Source organism: Engystomops pustulosus, chromosome 8 (genome assembly GCF_040894005.1).
Source record: "Engystomops pustulosus chromosome 8, aEngPut4.maternal, whole genome shotgun sequence".
NCBI lineage: Eukaryota > Metazoa > Chordata > Amphibia > Anura > Leptodactylidae > Engystomops > Engystomops pustulosus.
In genome coordinates this window covers 26671466-26691881 of record NC_092418.1, presented here as the reverse complement: position 1 = coordinate 26691881, position 20416 = coordinate 26671466, and the positions used below count along the sequence as shown (strand labels likewise).

Genomic DNA, 20416 nt, shown 5'->3' with positions numbered 1-20416 from the left:
ATATACACAGTTCCACCCCAGTAACACGAATATACACAGCGCTACCCTCAGTAAGACTTATATTCACAGCGTCACCCCCAGTAACACGTATATGCACAGCGCTACCCTCAGTAAGACTTATATTCACAGCGTCACCCCCAGTAACACATATATGCACAGGTCACCCCCAGTAACACGTATATGCACAGCGCCACCCCCAGTAACACATATATACACAGCGTCACCCCCAGTAAAATGTATATAAATAGCGCCACTCTCAGTAACACTTATATACACAATGTCACTGCCAGTAACACTTATATACAAATCATCACCCCACCCCCCAGCAAGCCATATTTACACAGCGTCACCCCCAGGATTTGTCCACTCTTGGTGGGGGCTCCGGGGCACACGTCCTAGTTCTAGATGAGTACAGTAGTTCTCGGTCCACCTCACCCGCATGGGATTGAAAAGACTGGAATTTATTGGACACACGGATATCTCCAGCATTGGTGTAATGGAACTACTAGAGACAGATTCTATACAGATTATGTGGTTTTCTTGTTTTTCTGATTGAAGGCAAGATAAAGACAGCAGCTATGTATCAATACATCAAGATCTAAGTAAAAAATATAGTGTTTTATTAGTAAGCGCTGAAGAGTGTTACAAAAAACATGATGTAAACTGCACATATTAAACTAAAATCGTATTTTAGCTCTTTTCCTAGACACTTGTATCTGTATTTCTGCATAAATTATGTAAAAACATCTAACAGTAGCAAAGAATCCCCCATTTATCACCCAATATAGCATTTCTGTTTCCTATGGATTAGGATGAATCAAGTGAGTCCTTGTTTTATAATATTAGTATGACTTACATTATCTGATTTGATTCTTTGTAATATAAGAGTTTTGCTTGTTTGAAACTACTGCAAATTTCCTGCACAGACATTGCACTACTGGGTTAAATAGTTCCTCCCTGCATCCACCATTATAAGAAGCTCATAGGTTTACTGTATACAGTTTTATTATTGATTTCAGTATATAAACTGTATTCTGATGACTCTTAAGCTCCCCCTAGTGGAAAATAATGGTAGTTAAAATGATACCTTCTAACCATATATCTATCCAGAATTATAAAAATCTGCACATCATTTTGTATGTATTGTATTGCACAGCAAAACAATGCAATGTTAAAAGATGGATTTATAATTAAAATCAGGTATCTACATTTGTGAGGTTTGTGTTCCCACAGGTAGTGCACGCCTATGTATAATACCTTTGTATAATATCCAGGCATAATACCCAAAATTTACAATCCAAAAATGAAATTCTTAGAGTTATGTTAGTGTGAAAAGTTTGAAAGCCGCCTAAAATTATTGCCTAAAATCATAATCTGACACTCTGTTCTCCAAACTGTGATATATAACATAGAGATCTGTCATTAACAAAGCTTCCTATGTATCCATCTAATATATAAAGCTGTATGTATGTATGTATGTATGTATATGTGTGTGTGTGTGTGTGTGTATGTATGTATGTGTGTGAGTGTATGTAAGTGTTAATGTTATTGTAAAGTGTTACAATCACCAAATTTTGCACAGCTGCTCTCCGTGACTCAGAATCATAGAATAGACCAGGTTTTTAACCGAAATCTTCACCCTGTGCTTTCCAAAATCCCCTTATTAACCACCATATACAGAAGCCAATGTCTGCTGCTTCTTCTTTGGCATTTAGAAGCTGAGCCGTGATTGGTTTCTGTTCTGCCACAGGTCATTTATATGAGCTCTGAGCTGTGATTGGTTACTATAGGCAATGAGTATAAGATGTGTATGTGTGGGAAAATGAAATTTGATCTCTTATTGGTTGCCATTGGCAAGTAGAACAGTTCTGCACTCAGACACTTCAGATGAATCACCCCAAAAGCAAAGTGACAGTCGGAGACAAATAGAGAGAAGGTCAGAGACAGACAGAGAAAACCAGAGACAGTTAAAGCCAGAAAGAGACAGTCTGAGAAAGACAGTCAGAGACAGACGGTCTGAGAAAGTCACAGACAGTGAGAGACAGAGACAGTCTAAGAGAGTCAGAGACAATCAATCAGAGACAGAGACGGTCAGTGCCATCCAGGTTCTTCAGATACAGTCGGAAACAGAGACAGACAGACACAGACAGAGACAGTCAGAGAAGTAGATACAAATAAAATATATTGTGTAAACCCATTATATTTTGTTATAGCTCAGAGCAGTTATTTACTATCCCGGGCAACGCCGGGGGCTACAGCTAGTAGAATATAAAAATCCTTCCGATCACACAGCTATCTTCATATATGAATTGCCTTCTTCGTCCATCCTGTTGTGCTGTATTAGTAGGTGGCTACTTGTCTGACTGTCGTCTTTTGTCCTTAAATGATAAATAGGAGCAAAATATGACAAGTTCTCAAACTTCATCGGGAAGCTCTTGTCAGGATGAAGGCAATTCTCATCATACATGATAGGTGCCACATCCAGGGAACAGGAGAAGGATAACACGTTTTGAGGTAATCCAATAATTTGTGATCTCAGAGGCATCTTAGGTCCTTGCAGATTTGCAAAATTCTTCAAATGATCACTGATGTCAAAGGTCAAAGCCAAAGGATTATCAACGTCTCGTAAGGTCTTACCCATGCCATATTGATTGTCCGACGTCTGGTTGACCAAGTTTCTGTGGTCATCACCTAATGTCTCAGAATATGATGGATACTTCTTATCATAAAAGTTTAATTCATTATAAAAGAAACCAGAACTTTGAGAATCGTTGCAATGATCTGTCTCATCGTTGACCATTCCGTCCCATAGATGGTCTTCGTTACTTTGAATCAAGTCATTCTCACGTTGGGGTGAACCACCGATATTCTCTAAACTACTAGTAGAGGTTCTGGCCAGACTTTCGAATGGCTTGTATCCAGAATCAAACACAATACAAGTGGTACTTCTAGACGTATCTCCTTGGTTAACAGCTTGGTTAAAGCTTTGATATCCAGGCTCTTCAGATCCCGAAGAGGAACAAGTCTCCATTCTATGATCAAATGTTGGAGTCATTATTGGTTGACGATGACCCTCATAAGGAGTTGTAACATGGTGTCTGTTGTAATACAGAATGCTTTTTGGATTCTGCATGGAATGGGGGTGATAAGGTTTACAAAAACTTGTGCCCAAGGAGAAGATAGATACGTTGTCTCCTTCAGATGCAGCTTCGGCTAATGCACGGGCAAAACTGTTGTATCCGGAAGAGATGAAAACATCATCTTTACCGATTTGTGATATGATCTCACCAGATGCTGGGGAATACGGCAAAAAATCACCTGGACTGAGAGCACGGTCAATGTAAAGTGGATTGGATCCATCTGATTTTAAATCCCCCGGAGAGTCATCCGAATCATAACTTTGATATCCAGATTCCTGGGAGACCATGGAAAGAGGCAGATGTCTCTCCGTTTTCTGAGAATTGCCCCTTAGAAATGATGTCCCAAAGCTCCCAAAAAGCTGCCCCATGGGTTGCATCTGAGCAGACGAGTCACATAACATTTCCCTCAACAAGCCATCGATAGAGGAGTCGTAGACCAGGTGAAGGTCCTCTTCCTTCTCTTCAGGCAGGTCCTCACAATACAAGTTGTCTTCTTTAGGACCTAGATAAACGCGTCTTTCAACATCAACTATCTCGGGTTGAAAAACAATTGTCTCTGTGTTATGTCCCGTGAGGTTTTGATAGTCTTTGGCAGGACTATTCTTGGTAATCAGGTTGTACGTGGTCTTCTCGTGGGCCTTCACCATCTCACGCAAGCAGCTGCCACTGGTAAGGAAAAGGAAATGTTAGGGGCCGAGAGTAATATCAAATCCTTCTTATATTATTGGTCCAAATATGAAGCTAGAACTTACAATGACTTTCCAGTTTTCGGCTTCCCAGTTGGTGTCACAAAGTTGTGCTACAAAAAACACCAAAATTCTTTATTATTTATTCTTATTTATCTACACACATGAGCCCCCTCCAACGCACCATACAGTTACCATAGAGTTAATATTTATTATTATCTAGTAAGCTCCTCTATTTTGCACATAGAAAAGTTATATATTTTCTATGACTTTTAATATGTTTTATATTTAGTGAATTATTTAGTTGTGTATTTGCCGTTTTTCCATAGTCCTGTGCCATCTACTATTTGGCAGGATTGATCTGCACAACGCATTTCGCAGTTTCATCATAAAGCAATCGGTTGCGATCTACGGAGGAATTCTTCTTGTACAGCGCCACCACAGGTGACACAAAGCATTACACTGTTCTCATTGAAATCAATGTATTCCTTATGTAATACACAGTATTGAGTTCTTCTGATCTCTCTGCTCCTGACCATATGTCCCCCATTACGTATGTATGATTACGGGGTGTAATATGTGGATGTGGGTTGTTAGTATCGGATCTTACATATTTTCTGTGTACTCACCTGGATCAGTTTGCTCTCAGCTAATTTGCTTTTTGCAGGATCCGGAATGTTATTCCACCAAATCTTCTTGGTTCTACAAAACAACAGCAGAGAACATTGAGTGAAGTATGCCAGGGGTAGTAGTCTGGTATACAGGAGAGTAGTCTGGTATACAGGAGAGTAGTCTGGTATGCAGGAGAGTAGTCTGGTATACAGGAGAGTATACAGGAGAGTAGTCTAGTATACAGGAGAGTATTCTCCTGTATACAGGAGAGTATACAGGAGAGTAGTCTAGTATACAGGAGAGTATACAGGAGAGTAGTCTAGTATACAGGAGAGTATACAGGAGAGCATACAAGAGAGAATACAGGAGAGTAGTCTGGTATACAGGAGAGTATATAGGAGAGTAGTCTAGTATACAGGAGAGTATACAGGAGAGTAGTCTAGTATACAGGAGAGTAGTCTAGTATACAGGAGAGTATACAGGAGAGTAGTCTAGTATACAGGAGAGTAGTCTAGTATACAGGAGAGTATACAGGAGAGTAGTCTAGTATACAGGAGAGTATACAGGAGAGTAGTCTAGTATACAGGAGAGTATACAGGAGAGTAGTCTAGTATACAGGAGAGTATACAGGAGAGCATACAGGAGAGAATACAGGAGAGTAGTCTGGTATACAGGAGAGTAGTCTGGTATACAGGAGAGTATACAGGAGAGTAGTCTAGTATACAGGAGAGTATACAGTAGAGCATACAGGAGAGTATACAGGAGAGTAGTCTGGTATACAGGAGAGTATACAGGAGAGTAGTCTAGTATACAGGAGAGTATACAGGAGAGTAGTCTAGTATACAGGAGAGTATACAGTAGAGCATACAGGAGAGTATACAGGAGAGTAGTCTGGTATACAGGAGAGTATACAGGAGAGTAGTCTAGTATACAGGAGAGTATACAGGAGAGTAGTCTAGTATACAGGAGAGTATACAGGAGAGTAGTCTAGTATACAGGAGAGTATACAGGAGAGTAGTCTAGTATACAGGAGAGTAGTCTAGTATACAGGAGAGTATACAGGAGAGTAGTCTAGTATACAGGAGAGTATACAGGAGAGCATACAGGAGAGAATACAGGAGAGTAGTCTGGTATACAGGAGAGTAGTCTGGTATACAGGAGAGTATACAGGAGAGTAGTCTAGTATACAGGAGAGTATACAGTAGAGCATACAGGAGAGTATACAGGAGAGTAGTCTGGTATACAGGAGAGTATACAGGAGAGTAGTCTAGTATACAGGAGAGTATACAGGAGAGTAGTCTAGTATACAGGAGAGTATACAGGAGAGTAGTCTGGTATACAGGAGAGTAGTCTAGTATACAGGAGAGTATACAGGAGAGTAGTCTAGTATACAGGAGAGTATACAGGAGAGTAGTCTGGTATACAGGAGAGTAGTCTGGTATACAGGAGAGTATACAGGAGAGTAGTCTAGTATACAGGAGAGTATACAGGAGAGTATACAGGAGAGTAGTCTGGTATACAGGAGAGTAGTCTAGTATACATGAGAGTATACAGGAGAGTAGTCTAGTATACAGGAGAGTATACAGGAGAGTAGTCTGGTATACAGGAGAGTAGTCTGGTATACAGGAGAGTAGTCTGGTATACAGGAGAGTATACAGGAGAGTAGTCTAGTATACAGGAGAGTATACAGGAGAGCATACAGGAGAGTAGTCTGGTATACAGGAGAGTATACTGGGGAGTAGTCTGGTATACAGGAGAGTAGTCTGGTATACAGGAGAGTATACTGGGGAGTAGTCTGGTATACAGGAGAGCAGGGGAAGTAGTTGTCTGGTTAGTAGGGAAGCTGTGGTGGAAGTGCTCTGGTATATAATGGGATGGCTCAGTATATGTCTGGCATTTTGGAGAGATGATATAGTAGTGTTCTGCTAAACAGGAAAACTGGGTTAGTAGAGATCTGGTGTAGAGAAGCTGGGATTGAGGTGGTCTGTGTATATATATTGGGGTAATAATGGTAATTATAGTGTACTAGTATACAAGAACAATGGGGTATAAAGGAGAGCTAGGGTAGTATCAGTATGTCATATGGGAGAGCTGGGGTATATAGCAGAGATGTCATAACTGCAGATCGCTGTAACCATTAACTCACCTGGTGACACAGAAGTAGCAGGACACGATGATCAGTATTATGAAGATGCAGAATATCGGGATGATGATCCCTATGCTGTCCATTATGGTTAGGTCATAATCTGTAAGATGACAGCGATAGTGTCAGTTCTCAGCACAAGTATAACCTTTCTATACTCCATTGAGTCTGGCACATTCAGCAATTTCTCTCTAATCCCTGCTATTCCCATGCAACCAGGTACCAAAAAAAAAAAAAAATTAGTGCTAATAAAAACTACAACTATCTTCACAAAAACCAAGCCCCCACATTGATCCATCAGTGGCCAAAATAAAATCTCCTAATGACAATATGATCACAAATAGTAAATCCTGACAGGTCCCGGGGTCCTCACCGTTCCGGAAGGTATACGCCGGACTCCATTCACTCCAGATTATCTGTGTTTGCTTGTGTTTTGTCCTTACTCTCACTTTGTACTCGCTGCCACGGGTCAGCTGCCTCTTATTGAACTTGTATCGAAGAGGTTCCATCTGTTCAAGGGGATGTTCCCAAACCTGGAAGAAAAGATGTATCAGGTCATCAACAAACTATAGTTACAAATATATATCATTGTATCCATCTACTGTCAGGTGGGTGGTCCTGGGCAGGAGCAGAGGGTCTGCCACCAGCACCAATAACAGTAGTCAGGCTAATTTTTGTATTTATTCCCAAAAGAAATGGCATTGATCACTCAGGGGTATGAAATTCAAATTCTAATAACCCAAAAAGAGTCACTTTTGACAGAGATGAGTCATGTTGGGAGGCTAGAGGGGAAGTAAAAATTCAGATGCCTCTATAATAGATTCTGTAGCACCCAGGACCATGCTATTCCAGCCTTAAAATTGCACCAGAGTGGTGTAGGGCGGTCCCAGATTTTCGGGTCTGTCCTGCAGTCCTGGACAGGACAGGTACTGTATATCCTCCAGAAACGGATAAAGTTGAATGAAGTGGTCACGCAGGAAGCCATCAGCTCCCTGCATCACCACTTATCCTCTGCCATTGCTGTGTCCAAAATAGGAGCACTGTGGGATATACAAGAGAGAGACATGATCCCGGGGGAGGAGAGGAGCACAATTATATATTCCTTATGCTATCATTTGGGGGCTACTTTAAGTTTTTTGGCATCTCAAAAGTTTTAGAATTATGTTGCTGAGCCAAAGATAGCAGTATCTGAAGTGACGCAGCCTCTTCCCTGGTAAAATATGACTCTTCTCTGCTCATTTTCACATGACTTTGGCAGTGGTTATTTATAGGTAAACCGGTGAGATTACATATAAGAGGGACTTCTAGAAAGGACATTAAACAGTAAAGCTGATGACAGGTTCCCTTTACATAAGGATGTTTCTGTTTGCTGACACAAAGCAGAATTTTGGGTAAAGGTGAGTAATTCATATAAAAGAGGACTGTCTGTTACCGTTTTGCCATCTTCCACAGAGATAAACTGGATTTGATAGGACAAGAAGGTTGCAAGGTACTCGTTTTCATAATTGGTTTTCCACTTTACGACCCCATTTGTCGGATCGCTGAGGTCCACCTCGAGGAGTGATGGGGGTTTGGGTTTAACTATGAAGAACAAAAAACATATAGTTATGGTGATCGGTCAGATATGTGTTATAGGAACTTCTTGCAGGTTCTGGATGTAAGGAGGTCCCCCCCCAAGAAATGGCGCCACCCATGTCCATAGGTAGTGTCTGGTATTGCAGGTTCACACATACAGTAACCTCGAGTTAAGCCCCTGCTCTTGCGCATATTGAGAGTCAGTACCATGACCTATATACTATTATATATTGGAGCAATTATCCCAAATTTTAAAGCAACCAAGTAACTTACTAGAAGAGAAAATGGCTATGGTTTTTTCGCCCTCAGTTCTCCCCTGTGATTCCACTTGTACGTGGTATCGATCCGTTGATATGAGATTCTTTACATCAATGTTACAGACACATTTATTGGCTACTCTGAAGTTCTCACGGTATTCGTTACCCAGATCTTTGCAGTATAATACTTCGTTTCTAAAAAATAAAAAAAAATAAAGAAAAGCAAAAAATAAAAAAATAATAATAATAATTGGAGCATTGGGTCATATTGAACTTTTTCTCCATTTTTTTTTTTAGCATAGATTGCAGATACTTACTCTGTGTCTGTGTTTGCGTATTTCAATTGGAAATCGGAGCTGCAGTTGGCGTTGCCAGTCACGACCTCCCAAAAACAGACCATTTTTGTATCATAATCATTTACGCAGCCCAAATCTTTTATCCTCGAGATATCCTGAGCTGTAAAAGAGGGAAATACATCGGAATTTACTGTATGTCCTTTTCCATATATACAATAGATATGTATCATTACCTTATAGGGGTAATCTCCAACCTATTCTTCAGTGACTGTATGACTACAACTCCCAGCATGCATACTGGGAGTTATAGTTTTGAAACCAATACAAAGCCAGAATTTGGGAACTGCCCCTTTTAAAAACCATTTTAGTATTGGATACAACAGCACCTATATCCAGGGGTATTGCAGGCCAGCCATATGATGCAATACCAGACATGACCTGTAGAGAAGAGTGGTGCTGTATCGGGTAACAGCAGAACCGTCGTTTAATTTCATATGACCCATTTATGATATCGGAGAACCAGTAAGAAGCTGCGGTTCTGGCTCTTGATAATCTCATCCTTGCATGTAACAATATTACACGAATGTCAAACTATATAGGAAATAATTAGGTGAACTTTGTAGATTAAAATATAATCGAAAGAACTGCATTAAACTTCTACCAGCCCCTTCAGGTTGGGGAGGAAATGTCCTTTCTAGAACTCCCTCTTTTATGGGAAATCTCACCTATTTATGTACAAAAAAATCTCCTCCAAAGTCATGTGAAAATGAGCAGAGAAGAGTCATATTTGCCTGAGATGAGTCAAGTGTAGAGGCTGCTGGAGAGGTGTCACTTCAGACACCCCTATATTCTGTTCTATAGCACCTAGAAACATGGTGTCATATTAATTATAAGAATCTCATCTTTCAGATCACACGAGGCTTGTGGTGCTGTGCACTACAGAACCAAAGATACAGCCAGCTAAAGACATAGAGCAGTGATGGCAAACCTTTTAGCGGCCAAGTGCCCAAACTGCAACCCAAACCATCCCTTATTTACCGCTGGGTGCCACCAAAAATTAAAGCAGTAACTTATTGCTCCCTGTTTTTCAACAACTTTCAATCATATTGGCCTAATGAGGACACCAACACAGTAGAAAGATGGAAAATTTGCATTATTCTAGCTTCTTTCCAGTGTCCCTCTGTACACAGAGAATCGTGAGGCCAGCAGGAGGCCCGCCAAAGATAATTTGGCCCTGTCTACTCTTTCTCCCTTTTCCTGCAGTCCCAAGTAGCAAAGTAAGTATCACTTTAAGATTCTTTGAGTCCTGTCTGGTGTGCTGGGGTGATGGCCCGGGTGCCCACAGCAAGGGCTCAGAGTGCCGTCTCTGGCACCCGTGCCATAGGTTCGCCGCCACTGACATAGGGGAACACTTATAACCGGGGCTACGCCAGCCGCTCCACTCCAAGCCCGCATGGTTCTGTGCACAAGTAATTGGTATTATTTCAGTGCTTCTATGTCAGTTTATGTTGTTGAAGCACTGATAAATCTCTTATAATAGTTGTAGATGAAAATTTGAATTCCCTACTTTTTATATTTTTCTTATTTTGTAGCTCACAGAACCTGATGCCATCTGAAAAATGAGATGCTCTGAGCTCCGGATCCTCGTCGGACAACGCACCTCGGGGATCGGGACGGGTAAGTAACTGTGCCACCATGTTTCTAGGTGTCTGAAGTGACCCTCCTCTTGCAGCCCCTAAACTTGACTCATCTCAGACACATTGGGGGAGATTAATTAAAGGGGTTGTCCCATCATTATCCACACTATAGGGCCTAACTTGCTGATCGGTGGGGGACTCAGTGATGTACATTCACAATATTCCAATTCATCTCTATGGAGCTGATGGAGATTACAGAGTACGGCGCTCGGTTATCTCCGTCAGTTCCATAGAGATGAACAGGGCAGCCTGCACATGCACGACCCGCTGCTCTGACCCCGACTGATCAGCAAGTTAGGCCATATTCTGTGGAAAGGGCCTAACTTGCTACGATGGGACAACACCTTTAAGCCTTCCGCGCAGTTTTCTGGGTTCTCTTACCCGCACACCACATAGTGCCAGGTTTCTTATTACACCAGATTTTTAAATCAAAAAGCTTAGGAGGGGTTTCTGCCCGATCCACTTATTAGCCGGAGCCCCTTAGTAGATATGGGCGCCGAACTGTCCCAGGGGGGAATTTCAAGACTGGTGTTTCAAACACCCCCTACAAAACCCCCTCAATAAGCCTCTTCTCTGCTCATTTGCATATAAATTTAGAGGTGAATTTATTTTTTTATAGTAAACGGGTGAGATTTCACATAACAGAGAGGATTCTAGAAAGGATAATTTGATCCCTTAGGACAGTGATGGCGAACCTTTTATATACCGAGTGCCCAAACTACAACCAAAATTCACTTATTTACTGAAGAAAGCCAACATGGAATTTTAAGTAGTAACTTTTTGCTACCTGTTCTTCCACATCTTTCAATCTTACCGGCCCCCTGAGGCAACCAATACAGTTGAAAGAAGGAGGGCAAATTCAGACTCTCATTGTAGCTTCTCTCCAGGGTCTCTCTGTACAGGAAGAATGAAGGGTCCAGCAGGATGATCTCCAAAAATAATGCAGTTCTGTCAAAACTGTCCAACTTTTCCCACAGTTCCAAAGAGCTGAAGAAGTGTCGCTTTAAAATAGCGCTGAGAGCGGCATTTCTTAAGTTGCCTGGGACTGCAGGAAGATTCAGCGTTTGGTGAACTCTGTCCTAGGGAGATGACCTGAGTGCCAGCGGAAAGGGCTTTGAGTGCCACCTTTGGCACCCGTGCCATAGGTTCGCCACCACTGCCTTAGAAGCTTCTAGTTAATGTGGTAAAATCTGGTGACCGGATCCCTCTAACCTCATATTGGGGGCGCTTCATGTGCGCCCAATAGCTCTCGTTTTGTGCTATGCAGCAAGTTACTGTCCTTGATTTAGTGACTTGACCTTTGAACTGAGCTCCTAGAGAACATTTGTTCCTCCCGGATGCTCGGGTTTCAGGCAGATTTTAAAAAAATGATATTGAAATATTTGTAGAAATGTTTTCTCTCTGATGAGTTTCTGATGGGCCCATTACATGGCGTTACATACACAGACAGTAAGAGAACTCACCACCGCTCAGCGCCATTATTGATGCTGTGATCCATACCAAGTGCGTGATCCGTAAGGGCGACATTGTCTTCATTTATAGAAAGTCCTGCAGATAAGGAATATTAGACGTCATCCACATGATGATCACCCCTTGGGGCTGCTGTGATCCTCACCCCTCGCCTGGTACCTCTGGGACCCCCAGACGACCTCTGGGACCTCCATGGATCTGCTACTTAACCCTTTTAGGAGAAGAGTAATCAATGGACGTCTCCCACAGAAATAAGTTGTACAAAAATTGTTTCAAAAAGATACATTTTCGCTACATTCTGCTACATAACCTTCACCAGGAGTATAGCGTCGCCATCTAGTGGAGAGCCGTGATATCATGTCCCTACTTCTGCCTGCAGAGGGGGCTCTTCATCTTATAAATACATGATAGACTTGTGTACACAGGGGTCAGGGAGTTCTAGGTTTCGTTTTTTGTGTTTCCATTTTTACACTCCCCACCTTCCGAAATCTGTAACTTTTTTATTTTCCCGTGCTGTATTTGTATTGGTTATCAACGGGACAAACCGCACTTCCTAGTGTCAGGATCTAGTGTTACATGCAATGTACGGGAAGCTGGAAAAATATTTAAAATGCTGTGAAATTAATGAAAAAACCCACAGTTGTGTCATTTTCTTGCGGTCTCTGTATTTTGGTCCAGTCCAATAGACAGAAACCCCCCCCCCCCCTTTTTTTATTCTTTGGGTCAGTACCATCATAGAGATTTATATAGTCTTTTAAAAATGTTTCAGTCTTTTGAAAAATATTTATCACTCCTACATCAGTGTACGATTGGGATACGTTAGTGTTATCATTGATATCCTATTATGGACTCAACAACCTTTTGATCACTTATTATTCAAAAATTACCATATATACTCGAGTATAAGCCTAGTTTTTCAGCACAAAAAAATGTGCTGAAAACCCAAACTCGGCTTATACTCAAGTAAAAAAAATATAGGTTTTACCAGTTTTTGTGGGAAAATTTGGGGCCTCTGCCCTATACTTGGGTCGGCTTATACTCGAGTATATACTGTATGTGTGGCTAAAAATTGGGGATAATTATTTTTCTAGGGGATTTGGATTTTTAAATTATTATTATATTTTTTAATTTTTTCCGCACATTTTTGAGACCACTTAGGAAACTTGAACCCAAGGGGGTCTGATCACTGATACAATATACTGCAGTACTAGCTATCTCCTATAGATCCTGCTGTGAAAGCCATGAGAAGGAAAGGCTCCTGGTTGTCAGAGCAACCATTCAGTACCCCTATGATGCCAGGGCGGGAAGGGCAATGGTTGAAGATGGCGAAGCTCATACCCTGCTGTAGTTTAAGCGCCAGGGTCCAGTTTGACTGTGACACTTAAAGCGAACCTGTCACCAGGAATGTCATTTTTAGCTGGTGTCAGGTTCCAATAACTCTTGCTATGCTAATATTAAAAATGCCTTTGTCAGCATTCTGAATAATTTCATCACTTTATAAAACTTTATTTCACATTACCTGACTCCTTGCCAACAGCGTGTGGTGAGTCCCAGGGACTGTGTGTGCCTGTGTGTGCCTGTGTCTCCTCATGCATTCTTCCTCTCCTCTACACCATCCCCCTCTCCTGCCTGCTCAATGCACATTACAGGAGGAGGGAACAGGATGAGTGTGGACAAGACTGAGGTCGCGTTCAAACGTTCAGTTTTTTAGATGCCGTTTTCAATGTCCAAACCAGGAGTGGAGTCAAAAAAGGAGGAGGAGTTGCACCTCTCAGTGGTAGGTGCTCGCCTATTATCATCCACACCTGCTTTTGGCTTTGAAAACTGCATCTTAAAAACTGATCCAGGTAATGTGAAATAAAGTTTTATAAAGTACTAAAGTTATTTAGAATGTTGACAAAGACATTTTAAAACCAGCCTAACATTATTGGAACCTGTCACCAGCTAAAAATGACATCCCTGGTGACGGGTTCACTTTAAGGGGTTAACACCTGCAATCTCTTAACGATGAGTCACTGCTGCATAATACAGCAGACACCCGCCATGTATGAAGAATTATCATCCTGTTTTCCGTCTTCATACATCCTCCTGGCAGAGTTCTGCAGAACGTATTCCCTTTCCCTGTGTTACACGTCAGAGAGTTGTTGCAGCAGATTCATTTCCTTCTGTAACAATGGAGTCTTTATATTCAGGCAGCAGATTATTACTCAATCATTACCTGAGAATCAGAACCGCCTGCTCCATGACTGGGGGAGATATAGGTATTAGGGGACTGAGAGGGTCCACAAGACCCAATACCATATAAAAGGACCATCATGCCAGAATTTTATAGACTTTTTTGTGAATTGTTGGGTTCTCCTTAAAGGAAATGTGTCACAAGTTCAGACCATGTAAAACTGTAGACTGTTATACGTAGCAGCCTGATCCTACCTTTGTGTATGATGTTAGTAGACACAGAACAGTGAAAAATGAGTGTATTCTCCAGAGTAATAGCTTTGTAAGTCCTCAGGGTCCCTGCACATGACAGTTTCTATCGCATGAAAGATCCTATTCCTGACCCGTTTTGGCTCTCTCCATCAGCATATTAGTGAATCTCACATGTCGAAGACACACGGGCCACAAACAACTCTACTATTTCTTCCCCTAAGATACTTCTGGTTTAATACTACAGCAACCACTCAAAGCAGAGAAGCCTGTGCAGAGAGCTCAGAGCATAACAGTGTATATGTAATGGAAGTAATATGTGTATCCCAGGATAGGAGATTCTCCAGTGCTGTGCTCTTAGATCTCCGGGGATTGCTTTTCTCAATGAACATGAGAAGAATGCTAGACTCCAGGAAAGTGGGCCTGTGTCCCAGCGTGCTAAGGACAAAGTGTAATATCCCGCAGGACGGATCATCACTAAATTTAGCTCCATTTAGTTTTCTGGTCAGTTGGAGAGGGTCTGGCTAGCTGTCCCAAACTAGCTTTAAACTTCCTTCCCCTTTAAGGCAGGAGTCCCCTTGGAAGTTCCCAGAATGGAGAAGCTATAGTTCTACGACTATTGGACCGTTCCTATTTCATTCCGACTAGAAATTTAGGAAGATTCTTATTAAATGTATTATTTTTATTATTTTTTTTTATTATTATTATTTATTATGACTATTATTATTGCATTCAATGTCCCTAACAAAATGTTTGAAGCGGGGTAAAGTTTACACAACTGCAATAGTAAAACAATGGCGCACAGTGTAGTGCGACATCTAAGATACATACAGTACAGACCATATATATATATGTCTGTAGTGTGTAACGTACACATCATTACGAGGTCGGGGCTGTTGGGGCTGCTGTGGTTAATACAGGGAAGTCTCACGGCAGGTCTGATTCTGTAGATAAAACTAAACTAGTGAGAAACAAGGTCCTTGCGCCATCTCTCCTCCGTGTGACTCACACGACCCATCATATCTCTATTGTTCCCCCTGCAGATTGTTATCACACTTTCATCACTGTCACTTGCTACATTACCGTGCTGTAAACTAGAAGAAGACGCAATGTAAAGCATGAGGAAACGTTAGATACTTTGTCCAGCAACCGTAGCACTATACCGGTATAGCAGTGCCGAGTTTGTTACACCTTACTCTCTTGTGGTTGTTGCTTGACAGTGACAACCACTTCCAGAATGTGACCACCGCTACAGTCATCCCGGGACTCATCCCCAGACAGAAGTTGCGGTCAGCCCAGCAATGAAACTAAACTCTCTGCCGCCTGAGGCGAGCTATATAGAATTGCGCCTCCTCCTCCTCACCCAGAAGTGATATATCAGGTCATTTTTTAAGTAAGTGGGTTCTCCATGCAGGTCCTCACACCGGTGCTGACTCTGAGTGTGAAGAGACACTATTTTTAGATGTCAACTACTGCTTTATAGCAGCTCCTGATGCCGCCCCCCATCTTGTTTCAGTTGGTGCCGCCTGAGGCAAGAGACTCGACTTAGTAAATATTAATAATAGCTTAAGTGAAGAAGTGCTCTCAGAGAATGCAGGGTCTAATCTATGACATCCATATGTTTATGGGTCTTGGAGGTCTATGTTATATAACTCCTCCCACTGCTTTATAATAATAATAATTCTTTATTTATATCGCGCACACAGATTACGCAGCACTGCGCAGATTTTGCCAAATTGGTTCCTTTCCCCAATGGGGCTCACAATCCACTCAACCTACCAGTATGTTTTGGAGTGTAGGAGGAAACCGGAGGACCCAGAGGAAACCCACGCAAACACAGAGAGAACATACAAACTTTGCAGATGTTGACCTGGTCTCTGGACCCCAGCGCTGCAAGGCTGTTATGCTAACCACTAAGCCACCGTGTTCAGGCGCTTTATAAAAATTCTTAGGATCGGGGTGCAATACCCAGCACCCCCTCTGCAAAAATTCATAAATCAGATCTGCAACTACAGATCTAACAATCCTGATGGAAGATGCCTTCAGGGATGTTAATAAATAACTAAATAATAAAATATACTGAAATACAAAGCCCAAAGCAGCGCTGCTCCAAGTTTACAGAACAAGGTCATAACATAAGAAAGCACAGTAACCCCCCAACAATGTTCCACTCTCCTGACCCTCCTGCAGCTATCATAGGCCATAACCCAATGATTACACCTCACCTTGATGAGTGGTGGTCATCCTGAAGAAGCTCTCATGAAGATACGTGGACCTTGTCTCATAGATGGACACATGTTTATAACACTAAACGAGGTCAAGGAGACCATAAATCTCACCACTTCTGAGGAGGAACCTGAGTTTTGGGGAAGAAGAGGCTTATCTACACTGAGACTGGGTCTACATTAGGAGTTCATTCGCAGTCCTTAGCTTCTCCAACCCAACTCCCTACAGGTTTTGGGAGTCTTACCTTGTCGGATCCATGCATCACCTGCTTGAATAGATTTGGGTGAGGGTGGCTTTCCATTGTGATATCTACATGGCCCTCAGATGTCTCTTCTTCTCGTCACACGTATTTCCTCTTCAGCTTAGGGGCAGGATAGTCCGTCCTACCACCGACTCTTCTCCTCCTGTTCTTGGTAAGTGCACAGTTTCCCAGCTCTGACTCAGGTCTTGTGGGCAGGGACAATGCAAATTGAAAGTAACTTCTCCAGCTTGGAAAGTTGCTGACACTTGTAACCCTTTAGTGGCGTCAAGTTCGCGTGCACATTCCCCAGAACACATCAGTTCTGAGTTATTGTAGAAGTTACCAGGAAATCTGGGATGATACATTTTGAGAAGATCAATTTTAAAGGAAACCTACCATCAAAATGAAACATGATAAACCAGGGACACTTGTTCATAGATCCAGGCACCGTGACTGTGGTAATCTTCATTTGTTATCCAGGGCCACCTTCCTTCTAAAAATCAGCTGTTAAACGTATGCTAATGAGTTAGGACTCTACCAGAGCCCCTCCTTCAACTGTATTCACAAATTGTTACACTGTCTCCCCCTAATCCCTCATTCTCCCTGCTTTAAACTCACACAGTGGGAAGGGGAAAGTGCTCCTGCACAGTGTAACAGCCTACGAAGCTAAATCACGTAGGGGCTCTGGTAATGGCTCACAGAGCCCTTCTGACTCATTAGCACTATGTTTATGGTTGTATGTCCTGGACTAAAGAGCAACACTCCATTCATCTATGATGTTAGGCGTTCCTATCTTCTGTATTTGGGACTATTAGGATGCTTTTTTTAAAAATGCATGCGTTTTCAAAGGGACTGTAAACTAATGCTTAAAAACGGACCAAAAACGCCATGTGTGGCATCACCCTTAGAATACTGCGATGGTAGATGCCTCGCTCATATTTCGGGGACACTCTGGAGCAGCTGGCATCTTGGCTTATGATGCCGCAGAGTTCTCCTGAATATTACCCATAACCCTGTATGTGACCCCGGAGGCTTCTATCCTTGGATTTGGCCACAGATCGTGTTAATATCTTATATGCAGATGTTACGTTGTCCCATGAATGGTTCCTCAAATACCTTGACCTATGACCCTAGGAGCTAAATATAGAGGAATAAGCTACAGTTCCTGGGAGACCCCCTAGTGAGTTGGAGAATAGGGTGACATGGAAACCCCCTGAGAATGAAGCAATGATTTTGGGAAGGTGATTGTATACCGTTCCCCTGTGGATTTTTGGTCCCACTTTCCGCTCCAATGTGGGAAATGTTCATGGGACAACCCCTCTAATGCTAGACTGACCTTCTAAGCTCCAGTCGGATGGGTGCTGGCAGTACCAGGGTGTGGAGTTAGAGGTGTCACCTTTGCCGTACTAGGGAATGGGAGTCATAGATAGCGTCCACCACAGGGGCACATGGGGTCCTTACTAGTAGTTACACACACATAAGGGTCCTGGAGTAGGACTCACACGGTGGTGGTGCACGGAAGTGGAAAGACATCAACCGGGGAATAACAGTGGACTGAGCCAAGATCAGCATCGGGGTACCAGTAATAAAGAAGCACCATGAACCACCAGGGATAATACCAGATATAAAGACTAGAGCAGCTACACCGGACCACCAGGGATAATGCCAGGAATAAAGACTAGAGCAGCTACACTGGACTACCAGGGATAATGCCAGGAATAAAGACTAGAGCAGCTACACTGGAACTCCAGGGCTAACCCCGGGAATAAAGGCTAGTGCAGCTACACTGGACCACCAGGGATAATGCCAGGAATAATGACTAGTGCATCTACACTAGACCACCATGGATAATATGGGGAATAAAGACTAGAGCAGCTACACTGGACCACCAGGGATAATACCAGATATAAAGACTAGAGCAGCTACACCGGACCACCAGGGATAATGCCAGGAATAAAGACTAGAGCAGCTACACTGGACTACCAGGGATAATGCCAGGAATAAAGACTAGAGCAGCTACACTGGAACTCCAGGGCTAACCCCGGGAATAAAGGCTAGTGCAGCTACACTGGACCACCAGGGATAATGCCAGGAATAATGACTAGTGCATCTACACTAGACCACCATGGATAATATGGGGAATAAAGACTAGAGCAGCTACACTGGACCACCAGGGATAATACCAGGAATAAAGACTAGAGCAGCTACACTGGACCACCAGGGATAATGCCAGGAATAAAGACTAGAGCAGCTACACTGGACCACCAGGGATAATGCCAGGAATAAAAACTAGAGCAGCTACACTGGACCACCAGGGATAATGCCAGGAATAAAGACTAGAGCAGCTACACTGGACCACCAGGGATAATGCCAGGAATAAAAACTAGAGCAGCTACACTGGACCACCAGGGATAATGCCAGGAATAAAGACTAGAGCAGCTACACCGGACCAACAGGGATAATGCCAGGAATAATGACTAGTGCATCTACACTGGACCACCAGGGATAATGCCAGGAATAAAGACTATAGCAGCTACACTGGACCACCAGGGATAATGCCAGGAATAAAGACTAGAGCAGCTACACTGGACTACCAGGGATAATGCCAGGAATAAAGACTAGAGCAGCTACACTGGAACTCCAGGGCTAACCCCGGGAATAAAGGCTAGTGCAGCTACACTGGACCACCAGGGATAATGCCAGGAATAATGACTAGTGCATCTACACTAGACCACCATGGATAATATGGGGAATAAAGACTAGAGCAGCTACACTGGACCACCAGGGATAATACCAGGAATAAAGACTAGAGCAGCTACACCGGACCACCAGGGATAATGCCAGGAATAAAGACTAGAGCAGCTACACTGGACCACCAGGGATAATGCCAGGAATAAAAACTAGAGCAGCTACACTGGACCACCAGGGATAATGCCAGGAATAAAGACTAGAGCAGCTACACCGGACCAACAGGGATAATGCCAGGAATAATGACTAGTGCATCTACACTGGACCACCAGGGATAATGCCAGGAATAAAGACTATAGCAGCTACACTGGACCACCAGGGATAATGCCAGGAATAAAGACTAGAGCAGCTACACTGGACTACCAGGGATAATGCCAGGAATAAAGACTAGAGCAGCTACACTGGACCACCAGGGCTAACCCCGGGAATAAAGGCTAGTGCAGCTACACTGGACCACCAGGGATAATGCCAGGAATAATGACTAGTGCATCTACACTAGACCACCATGGATAATATGGGGAATAAAGACTAGAGCAGCTACACTGGACCACCAGGGATAATACCAGGAATAAAGACTAGAGCAGCTACACTGGACCACCAGGGATAATGCCAGGAATAAAGACTAGAGCAGCTACACTGGACCACCAGGGATAATGCCAGGAATAAAGACTAGAGCAGCTACACTGGACCACCAGGGATAATGCCAGGAATAAAGACTAGAGCAGCTACACCGGACCAACAGGGATAATGCCAGGAATAATGACTAGTGCATCTACACTGGACCACCAGGGATAATGCCAGGAATAAAGACTATAGCAGCTACACTGGACCACCAGGGATAATGCCAGGAATAAAGACTAGAGCAGCTACACCGGACCAACAGGGATAATGCCAGGAATAA

The 20416-nt window shown here is 42.8% G+C and overlaps 1 protein-coding gene across 2 annotated transcripts; it reads right to left on the bottom strand.

Annotated features, from left to right (window-relative positions):
* Positions 1–599: 599 nt before the first annotated feature.
* On the bottom strand, positions 600–16969 carry LOC140074989 (interleukin-4 receptor subunit alpha-like). Of its 2 annotated transcripts, none has more exons than XM_072120388.1 (10): positions 16771–16969; positions 11870–11954; positions 8731–8869; positions 8430–8608; positions 8014–8162; positions 6955–7114; positions 6585–6684; positions 4456–4528; positions 3893–3939; positions 600–3806 (listed from the first exon to the last, which is right to left on the bottom strand). In XM_072120388.1, exons 2-10 carry the CDS (start codon positions 11940–11942, stop codon positions 2285–2287), a joined length of 2442 nt encoding a protein of 813 aa, XP_071976489.1. In that variant the 5' UTR covers positions 11943–11954; positions 16771–16969; the 3' UTR covers positions 600–2284. The 2 variants fall into 2 exon arrangements, with proteins under 2 accessions (XP_071976489.1, XP_071976490.1); XM_072120389.1 differs by lacking the exon at positions 16771–16969 and adding an exon at positions 16526–16722.
* Positions 16970–20416: the final 3447 nt, after the last annotated feature.

Coding starts and splice junctions, on each gene's coding strand:
- LOC140074989 (XM_072120388.1), bottom strand. CDS start 11,942: ATGAAGACAATGTCGCCCTTACGGATCACGCACTTGGTATGGATCACA. Junction 4,529..6,584: donor TGCTACTTCTGTGTCACCAG/GTGAGTTAATGG, acceptor GTTGTTTTGTAG/AACCAAGAAGATTTGGTGGA. Junction 3,807..3,892: donor CCGAAAACTGGAAAGTCATT/GTAAGTTCTAGC, acceptor TTTCCTTACCAG/TGGCAGCTGCTTGCGTGAGA.